The sequence below is a fragment of the Amblyraja radiata genome, chromosome 4, assembly GCF_010909765.2.
Source record: "Amblyraja radiata isolate CabotCenter1 chromosome 4, sAmbRad1.1.pri, whole genome shotgun sequence".
In the NCBI taxonomy this organism is placed as follows: Eukaryota; Metazoa; Chordata; class Chondrichthyes; order Rajiformes; family Rajidae; genus Amblyraja; species Amblyraja radiata.
Genome location: NC_045959.1, coordinates 113,222,669 through 113,233,886, shown reverse-complemented (window position 1 = coordinate 113,233,886; position 11,218 = coordinate 113,222,669). Strand labels below are relative to the sequence as shown.

The 11,218-nt window shown below is 43.5% G+C and overlaps 1 protein-coding gene across 2 annotated transcripts in view; it reads right to left on the bottom strand.

Annotated features, from left to right (window-relative positions):
* Nucleotides 1-11,218, bottom strand: part of LOC116972495 — a 140,446-nt gene that overhangs the window by 104,580 nt on the left and 24,648 nt on the right. Inside the window, exon 4 of one of the 2 annotated variants that reach the window (XM_033020276.1) lies at nt 4,016-4,092. In XM_033020276.1, coding sequence (XP_032876167.1) covers nt 4,016-4,092 — 77 coding nt within the window. The remainder of the gene's footprint in view (nt 1-4,015; nt 4,093-11,218) is intronic. The other variant, XM_033020277.1, reaches the window with a different exon arrangement.

Genomic DNA, 11,218 nt, shown 5'->3' with positions numbered 1-11,218 from the left:
CCGTGCCGAACAACTTTTTCCCCTTAGTCCCACCTGCCTGCACTCATACTATAACCCTCCATTCCCTTCTCATCCATATGCCTATCCAATTTATTTTTAAATGATACCAACGAACCAGCCGCCACCACTTCCACTGGAAGCTCATTCCACACCGCTACCACTCTCTGAGTAAAGAAGTTCCCTCTCATGTTACCCCTAAACTTCTGTCCCTTAATTCTGAAGTCATGTCCTCTTGTTTGAATCTTGCCTATTCTCAAAGGGAAAAGCTGGTCCACATCAACTCTGTCTATCCCTCTCATCATTTTAAAGACCTCTATCAATTCCCCCCTTAACCTTCTGCGCTCCAGAGAATAAAGACCTAACTTATTCAACCTTTCATCAAATATAGGACAAGAACCACCATGCAAATGTGTGTGTTAGGGAAGGGAAACCAATTTGCCTCTGTTCAAAGAACCAGAGAGCCCTGAGATGCTCTGCATGTGAGATGGAAGTATAGATTTTTTTTAATATGTCTGATGAAGATGAAGCAGTTATGACCAGGGAAATGGAAACTGTGAAAGGGGCATAGCACATCTGAACTGTTGTGGATGTATGTGGGGAGGGATGAACAAGGAAGACAAAGAATGAAGACAAAGTACAATGAAATAAGTTTTGTCAGGCAACTGCAGGCTGAAACAATACAATACCGTACAATACAATACCATTTATTTGTCATTTGAACCTCACATGAAGTTCAAACGAAATTTGGTTTCTGCAGTCATACAAGAAAAGAACCAAGACACAAACCAACACAATTTACACAAACATCCATCACAGCGAATCTCCTCCTCACTGTGATGGAAGGCAAAGTATTGTCTCTCCCCTGCTCTCCATTCTACTCCCGATGTCAAAATCAAAGTCAAAGCCCCCGGCGGGTGGTAGCAAGTCCCGCGGCCACTTAAAGCCGCGCCGGGCGATGTAAGGCCCTGCGCCGGGTCTTGATGTTGGAGCCCCCGGCGGGCGCTAGCAAGTCCCACGGCTGTTTAAGCTGCACCGGGCGATGTAAGGCCCTGCACCGGGTCACTTCCAACCCCGCAATTCGGGCGGGAGAAGTTGCTGTTGCTGGTGCTCCGTAAAGCGGTCTCCCACCGGGGAACTGCGAGCTCCTGGTGTCACCATCCACCGGAGTCGGGTTGCAGCAGTGCGCCACCACAGCCGTCCACGCTCCGAAGCCGGCCAGCTCCACGATGGTAGGTCCGCAGCTCCGCCGGCTCTGTGACTTGAGCCCCCAGGTCGTTCCGTTCTGGAGGCCGCTCCACGGTGCTAGGACCCAACGACGACGGAGACCCGACAAGGAAAAGGTCGGGTCCCCGTACAGGGAAGAGATTTAAAAGTTTCCCCCACCCACCCCTCACACATACACAGTTAAAAACCCACTACAAACTATACCCTCAACAGAACAAAAAACAAAACAAAAAAGACAGACGGACGGACTGCAGAGGCCGCTGCGACGTCGGTCGTGCCGCCCACCGGAAATTGGTCTGCCTTGGGTGTCTTGGGCAGAAGGCACAAGCAGGCTTCGCAGTACCACAAAGTTGGAAGCTATGGAGATAATATCTCATCAAGAAATGAGATCCGTGACTGTGTAGGAGACAATGGCCTGATGTTCGATGTTAGGGTCATGGTCCAGAGGGAGCAGTGAGGATGTGTCTGAGAGCTGATGTTTGGCCCTGCCAGATAGAGGTCAGTTCTTCAGACAACAATAGTGCCAGCCTTGACTGCAGATTTGCTAACAATTTCAATTTTATTCTTAGTGAGCAGAGTGCTGCAAGTTTGGAGGTCGGGTAGGTTAGGGGGATGTGAGGAGAGTGGAATAAAAAATAAACAATGTCAATGTTCCATCAGCAATATGCAATAAGAAGAATGAGAGAATGTTATGAGTACTTCAGTGGAATGGAAGTTCCAAGTGGATGGGAGAAATAGTTTGTTGTCTGGGATGTGAATTGCTGAACAAAAAAATAGGCACGATGGCAGAGGCAGTGAAAATAATTCAACATCATGCCGTGTTCAGGCTGACCATTGAACACCCGTTCATACAAATTCTATTTTATACCACTTTCCCCTCCATTCCTACACACACTAGGGGCAATTTACAGCAACCAATTAACCTACAAACCTTCATGACATTGGGCTGTAGGATAAAACCGGAGGCACCTGGAGGAAAAATACATGGTCACAGGGAAAACTCCACATTGACAGGACAAAATTACTATTGAATCTGGGTGAGTACAGTTGTGAGGCAGCAGCTTAACTATCTGTGGCACTGTGCCATCCTTTCAGCCTTCTGCTGAGGACTGATTGCTTGGGATCAGAGTGGACAGTCAGAAAAAAAAATGTAAACACTCAACAAAATGGCACTGGGGGAGCTATGGGGTTAGAGGGTAGGACAGGAAGATGGGCCAGGAGTTATGTTGGTCTCCAACAGTTGTCGAAGTTTGCAATATTTGATATAAGAAATAGTAGTCTGTTGTGGCAACAAATGTAGTCGAGAATGAAATGGAATTAATGATCGCACCTTAGAGATAGAGTGAGATAGAGATAGAATTGCCACTTTTCATTTCACTGCACATCTCGTATGTGTATGTGACGAATAAACTTGACTTGAGAAAAAGAAAAGAAAAAAAAAGGAAAAAAAAGGAGTGTTGCTGCAGAGGTAGGCCAAGAGCTTGCCTGAACCAATGCATGGAATGAACCGCCGGCACCTTTCCAAGAGGGGAGCTAGTTGGATGTATTGAGTGGAGGTCAATTAATCATTCAAACTCAAGAAACCAAATATAACCATATAACAATTACAGCACAGAAACAGGCCATCTCGGCCCTTCTAGTCCGTGCCGAACACGTATTCTCCCCTAGTCCCATCTACCTGCACTCAGACCATAACCCTCCATTCCTTTCCCATCCATATAGCTATCCAATTTATTTTTAAATGATAAAATCGAACCTGCCTCCACCACTTCCACTGGAAGCTCATTCCACACAGCTACCACTCTCTGAGTAAAGAAGTTCCCTCTCATGTTACCCCTAAACTTCTGTCCCTTAATTCTCGTCATGTCCTCGTTTGAATCTTCCCTACTCCCAGTGGGAAAAGCTTATTCACGTAAACTCTGTCTATCCCTCTCATCATTTTAAAGACCTCTATCAAGTCCCCCCTTAACCTTCTGCGCTCCAAAGAATAAAGACCTAACTTGTTCAACCTTTCTCTGTAACTTAGTTGCTGAAACCCAGGCAACATTCTAGTAAATCTCCTCTGTACTCTCTCAATTTTGTTGACATCCTTCCTATAATTAGGCGACCAAAATTGTACACCATACTCCAGAATTGGCCTCACCAATGCCTTGTACAATTTTGTACAAATCATCAATGCAAATCATTGTACAAATCATCAATGCAAGAGTTTATTGGGACAGTGACAGAACAGAAAGGGGTGGCAGGTGGTTTGGAGGGTAATGGGGTCCTTCAAGAGAACTTTTGTAAAACATTTGTCCAATGTGAAAGAAGGAATTGCTGGATCAGGTGCTGGGTATGAAATAAATTAAATGAAGAAACAACACCTGATTTGACATAACTGGAATTAGGTGCTGGCCTGAAGAAGGTCTGAAGAAGGGTCCCAACCCGAAATGTCACTGATTCCCACTGTGTCCCACTGATTAACTACAGCTTTTTGTGTCTATCTTCAGTTTAAACCAGCATCTGCAGTTCCTTCCTACATATCTGGTGCTGGGAACTGGATTTGGACCAGTTCACTGGCTTAGAAACTCTCATCCCATTCTGGTTCTTCTTCTAGCCTCACCTTCCACCACTCCCCCACATTACAACCCAATGGGTCCCAACACTGCTCAGCCATCAATTGTAACACCAACAGCCAACTGCAACTAGCTCCATCATTCTCCCAACCACTGATGACCAGATCACTCTCAGCGATCTGAATGATGCACCAACCCTTCACCATCACATAAGGTCTCGCTAACAAACATACCTGGGTTACCAAGGACACATCCTTTTGAATCGAGAGCCACACATCGGAAGACATACCAGTGGGAGCATCAAATACTACTAGGGAATAGATAGAAACCTTAAGTTAAATAGCAGCTTGGATTTCAAACAATTTTTTTACCCAATATCTAGTTTTGAGCTTTCCTGAACAGTATACACTTGAAATAACATGATCTCTTTTACATCTATTTTTAAGATTTCAATGCATTTCAGAAATAAAGGTTGTTCAAATAACAGGATGTTGGGACTTTAAAACCTGTATTACATTATCCATGTTCATTGATAGAAAGAAGAATAGTTGGAAATAAACAAAATAAATTGTGGCTTTATTTGGAGACACAAGAAACTGCAGATGCTGGATTTTTGAAAAAATCCTGGAGGAACTGTGGAAAGAATAGACAGACAATATTTTGGATCGAGACCCTTCTTCAGAGAGTAAGAGTCCGAAGAAGAGTCCAGACCCGAAATGCTGTCTGTTCATTCCCTCCACTGTTGCTATGTGACCAGCTGAGTTCCTCAAGCACTTTGTTACTTAGAAATTGCTTCTTAAAAACACTTTTAGGTGAGAGGGGCAAAATTTAAACAAGATGTGCGGAGACAGTTTTCTGTTTACACCAAGCGTGGTGGGTGCCTGAAACACCTGCCAGAGGTAGTGGTAGAAGCAGCTACGATAATAGCATTTCAGAGGTTTTTAGATAGGCATCTAAACACAGGGAATGGAAGGATAAAATGTGGCAATAAGGGTGCTTTTTTCTGGTTGGCTGCCAGCGACTGCAGGGCTCAGTGCTGGGCCCGCTGCTCTTCACATTGTATATAAATGATTTGGATGGGGGGATGGAAGGCTATGTGGCCGAGTTTGCGGATGATATTAAAATAGTTGGAGGGGCCATATAGAGAAAGCAGCAGGGACTCTGCAGAAGTACTTGGATAGGTTGGGAGAGTGGGCAGAGAAATTGCAGATGGAATATAGTGTAGTAAAGTGTAGAGTCATGCATTTTAGTAGTAGGAATAAAGGTGTAGATTATTATTTTCTAAATGGGGAGAGAATCCAGAAATCGGAGGTGCAAAGGGACTTGGGAGTGCTGGTGCAGGAATCCCAAAAAGTTAATCTGCAAGTCGAATCAGTAGTAAAGAAAGCAAATGTAATGCTAGCATTTATTTCGAGAAGGCTTGTAAACAAAAACAGGGATGTAATGCTGAGGTGCTGATCAGGCCGTAATTTGAAATATTGTGAGCAATTCTGGTCACCATATCTGAGGAAGGATATGCTGACTCTAGAGGGGGTCCAGAGGAGGTTTACAAGTATGATCCCAGGACTAAGTAGGTTAACATGTTGAGCGTTTGACGATACTGGGCCTATATTCGCTGGAGTTTAGAAGAATGAGGGGGGACTAGTGGGGTGCCTCAGGGATCTGTGTTGGGTCCTTTGTTGTTTGTCATGTACATCTATGATCTGGATGAAGGTGTGGTAAATTGGATTAGTAAGTATGCAGATGATACCAAGATAGGGGGTGTTGTGGATAATGAAGAAGATTTCCAAAGTCTACAGAGTGATTTAGGCCATTTGGAAGAATGGGCTGAAAGATGGCAGATGGAGTTTAATGTTGATAAATGTGAGGTGCTACACCTTGGCAGGACAAATCAAAATAGGACGTACATGGTAAATGGTAGGGAATTGAAGAATGCAGTTGAACAGAGGGATCTGGGAATAACCGTGCATAGTTCCTTGAAGGTGGAATCTCATATAGATAGGGTGGTAAAGAAAGCTTTTGGTATGCTAGCCTTTATAAATCAGAGCATTGAGTATAGAAGCTGGGATGTAATGTTAAAATTGTACAAGACATTGGTGAGACCAAATCTGGAGTATGGTGTACAATTTTGTCTATAGGGACCTGCCTGGGTTTTGTCCCACACTACAAAGGCGTTCAGGTTTGTAGGCAAATTGGCTTGGTAAAAATTGTCCCCAGTTTGCGTAGGATAGTGTTGATGTGCGGGGATTGCTCGTCGGCGCGGACTCGATGGGCTGAGGGGCCTGTTTCCGCGATGTGTCTCTAACTAAACTAAACTAAACTAAACTAAATTCAGCAGGTCAGGCAGCGTCTCCGGAGAACATGGATATGTGATGTTTCATGCTGGGACCCTTCTTCAGACTGATTGGGAGAAGTTGTGGTGGGTGGAAGAGAGGATGGTTAGGTTAAAGCATGGCACATGAACACCGATGAGGGGCAGATGGTTAGACAAAGTCAATAGACAATTGTATGGTGTACAATTTTGGTCGCACAATTATAGGAAGGATGTCAACAAAATAGAGAGAGTACAGAGGAGATTTACTAGAATGTTGCCTGGGTTTCAACAATTAAGTTACAGAGAAAGGTTGAATAAGTTAGGTCTTTATTCTCTGGAGCGCAGAAGGTTAAGGGGGGGACTTGATAGAGGTCTTTAAAATGATGAGAGGGATAGACAGAGTTGATGTGGACAAGCTTTTTCCTTTGAGAATAGGGAAGATTCAAAGAGGATATGACTTCAGAATTAAGGGACAGAAGTTTAGGGGTAACATGAGGGGGAACTTCTTTACTCAGAGAGTGGTAGCGGTGTGGAATGAGCTTCCAGTGGAAGTGGTGGAGGCAGGTTCGTTGGTATCATTTAAAAAATAAATTGGATAGGCATATGGATGAGAAGGGAATGAGTGCAGGCAGGTGGGACTAAGGGAAAATAATTGTTCGGCATGGACTTGTAGGGTCGAGATGGCCTGTTTCTGTGCTGTAATTGTTATATGGTTGTTATATGGTTATATGGGACGTCACTGAAACAGACAGAATAGTGAAAGGTTGGATAGAGCGGATGTGGAGAGGATGTTTCCACTAGTGGGAGAGTCGAGGACTAGAGATCATAGCCTCAGAATTAAAGGACGTTCTTTTAGGAAGAAGATGACGAAGAATTTATTTAGTCTGAGGGTGGTGAATCTGTGGAATTCTTTGCCATAGAAGGCTGTGGAGGCAAACTCAACACGAGTCATATCTTTCCATCTTCACCCCTTTCCGCCTTGCGTAGAGATCGTTCCCTCCCAACTCCCTGGTTAACTCATCCCTTCCCACCCAAATCACCCCCTCCCCAGGTACCTTCCCCTGCAACCGCAGAAGATGCACCAACTGTCCCCCCTATACCTCCTCCCTTGACTCTGTCCAGGGACCCGACAGTCCTCTCAGGTTAAGCAGAGGTTCACTTGCACCTCCTCCGACCTCATCTGCTGTATCCACTGTTGATGATGTGAAATCTTATACAACGGCGAGATCAAACATAGACTGGGCGATCGTTTCACTGAACATATTCGCTCAGTCCGCCTGAACCTACCCGACTTCCTGTTTACTAAACACTTTAATTCTCTTTCCCATTCACACAGACCTTTCTGTCCTAGGTCTCCTCCATTGTCATTGTCCATTGTCATTTATTCATTGTTCTTTATCTCTCTACATCACTGTCTATATCTCTCGTTTCCCTGATTCCTAACTAGTCAGAAGAACGATCTCGACCGAAAAGGTCACCCGGAGATGCTGCCTGTTCTGCTGAGTTACTTCAGCTTTGTGTGTCTATCTTTGGATATATTTAAGGCAGAGATGGATAGATTCTTGATTAGTAAGGGTGTCAGCGGTTATGGGGAGAAGGTAGGAGAATGGGGTTAGGAGGGAGGGAAAGATCAGCTATTATTGAATGGCGAATAGACGATGGGCTGAATGACCTAATTCTATTCCTATCTCTTATGATATGGGTCATGACCAGACAGAGAAAATTAGTTTAACCTAACATCATGCTCGGCACAGACACTGAGCTGAAGGGCCTGTTCCTGTGCTGTACTTATCTATGTTCTATGTTTAATCCACGGTCACCAAAGTGTCTTTGTAATTCATCCCCTACTGTTCAAGTGGATGCCATTTAACCAAATTGACAGCAAATATAATTCAATTGCTTACAGGGACATGTATTGCTCTTCTAAAAATCCAAATCTATCTTTAAACATTTAAATCAACACTTGGAATATGTTGCAAAAACCCACTACATTTGTCTTACAATCTGAGCTGTCATCAAACTATCCCACATAAAGTTAATTCATAAGGTTGAAACCAGATTCACCATTACATTTCTGCTGATTCAAGATTAGGCCCCTATTCATCACATCCCCCATTGTGAAGACTGGCTGAAAGCTCTATTCTTTCCCTCTCCCCCCTGCTCCCCCACCCACTCCCCCATCTATCCCCCCCCCCAATCTTCCAGCCTCTAATTTCTAATCACACGTGTTTTTGTTTAATTTATTATTGTCATGTGTACCGAGTACAGAGAAAAACTTTTGTTTGTGTGCTATCCAGTCAGAGAAAAGACTATACATGAATACAATGAAGCCGTTAACCGACTTTCTTATCAAACCGATAAAGGATAAAGAACCATATTGAGAACGCTGGCTCCACAACCCCTCACCAGCCGTGAATGTGCACGCATGCTTGCTTGAATATCACACAGTCCATCGATATTAGAGTCTAAACAGAGCGGGTCGACTGCGCATCCTGTACTTGTTTGGTATCCGCCCTCACTCTCACTCTTTGTCCCTGCTGGATCTCGTTCAGACACTTCCTGTTTGCCGTGTCTGAATAAACCCGTGTTTTCATACACCGTGGTCGTCTTTGCTCCGCGCATATGTAACAGGTATAACATCTATTCCTGCTTACATTCCTTTTAATTTACACCCTGTCCCTTCAGTAGTACTCCAGGCTTTCTGCAGGGTTGAGCTGTCAATATGTCATCTGTAGGCATTCACATTGGAAAGTTCAACCTTTGCTATAATGTGAACATATTTGTGAAACTTCATTTACAAGATCTTGCCAGAATTTCAAAATTTATAACTATGATGAAAGATTGGGTACGATTTTTGGAGCAGGGCAGCCGGAGGGTGAAAATTCATCTTTGTGTATAAAATATGAAAGATGTATTGGATAGAGGAAGAGGGATTTATTCCCCCAGCAGAGAGATCGAACACCAGGCATGTCTTTTTAAAGTAACTAGGAGAAGGTGGGGGGGGGAAGATGAGGAAAGATTTATTTTATCCAGAGGTGATAATGGTCTGGAACTTACTGCCGGAAAAAGAGTGGGCGGGTCATGGCCTATCATGTAACCCCACTATCTTTTCCAGCTTGCTAACACCTACTACAATCAGTCTGAAGAAGGGATCCAACCCGAAACATCACCTGTCACCAACATCATCTCTTCTTCACCATCCTCGTTTCCATACTGGCTGGCATGTAACACCAGTAATTTCCAGGTAACTACTAAATCCTACTCTTTAATGGCATCTCTAGCTCGTTAATCGAGCAGCAGGCCATCATCATTTTTTGACTGCCAATAGTAACGATATGGACCACCACCACTAGATGTTTACCTTATCCACCCAACCCAGCCTTTGGCTGCAGTTCTGTGACATCCCTGACCTTAACACATAGGAGGCAACACACTATCCTGGAATCATGTCTGAAGCCAAAGAAACACCATCTTCCCCAGATAGCTTAATTCCCTGTCACCGTCTTGTTTCTTCCACCCCTACTCATACAACGGAGCTAATCACAGCTGTGTACTCTGTAGTCAAAGGAAAGCATTGTTCGATAGCCTGCAGTGTGGGGGTGTGGGTGGGGGCATTACCTGGACCACTAGGTCTTTCTGGGAATTGTTGATTCACTCTCTCCTTCAAAACCCTAGCTCTAGGAGAACCACCTCACTGAAAATACTTACTTAACACTCTGCTTCAAACATGCACTGCTGCCTCAATGTTTGAAATACGATTCAAAACTAATTCGCGTTTGCAGCATTTCATGCACATTGTTCTAGAATGTTTGGCTTAGAAAATTACTGTGCCTTTAGTATAACACAAAATATAGTCCAAATACTCATTCAGATCAAGGCCTCCTTAACATGGCTCCTGCGGTAATATGAATTGTTAAAACCCTGTTCGTGAATCTCAGGCTGTTTTGTAGGTTTATTGAACTGAATAATTGTGACATTCTCTAATATAACAGCTGTAAAAGGGATAGAGTACATCAAAAAGTGGGAGTGGATACAACACTCAGCAGGAAATAGTACAAGTGAGAGCGAATGAAAGGCAGAGACAAGTTTAGCATTTAGTATGCATTTTGTGAAAGCACAAAGTGTGTGATTGGGCTTGATAACCTACAGGTATAAATAGAATTGTTAAACATGGAAACAAGTCATTTGGATCAACTTCGCAGTGAGTACCCTTCTTTACTAACCCCATCACCGAGCACTTGTTCCCGTTGACTCTATGCCTAAATATTCAAGGATTAATCTGGATACTTCTTAAATGTTGTCAGTAACCCAGCTTCAACCTCCCTCTCTGACAGTGCATTTTTATATTTACCATTCTCCAGGCGAAAAAGGATTCCTTCATATCTCCTCTCAATCTCTTCCCTCTTATCCTAAACCTACGTTCTCTGGCTTTATCTATCTCTGATATGAGGCAAAGTTTCCTGCAGTTTACCCTATCTATGCCCTTCATAATTTTGTACACCTCAATCATATCCGAACTTGACATAGAGATCTAGTTTCTCCAGTCTCTCCTTATACTTGAATTACTTCATCCCAAGCAATATCTTGTTGAATCTCTGCATCTTCTCCAGTACTTTCATCATTCCTCTCCCTTGATGACCAAAGTGTGCACAACATTCCAACTGAGGCCTGACCAAAGTTTGATAAAGTTGAAACACAATCTACCTATTTCTGTATTCAGTGTCCAGGTAATGTAGGCTTTCCTAACTATGTTCAAAAGTCTGTTTCCATTGTGAGTAGTGGTGAAAAGTATTTATTTCACTGTACAAGGGCAGGAAGAGAGTATATGGACCAAATGCAGAAGCAGGTAAATGCTTCCAATCTGCCATTACAAAGTTTTCCGTTATGCTAATGAAATTGGCCTTACCACAATTTAAGGCCTTAATTACGGGCCCATCACTATCTTTTTGCATAACCACTTTAAATTAAAGAGAGTTATGGTAACTATCTCCAAAGCATTCTCCTACTGATACTCCCTCCACTTGCCGAGGTACATTTCCGAAGGTGAGAACCGGTAATGCTCTTTCCCTCATTGAAGTCACAATTTTCTACCTATCCGCTATTCTTTGATGAGTAATAAGAA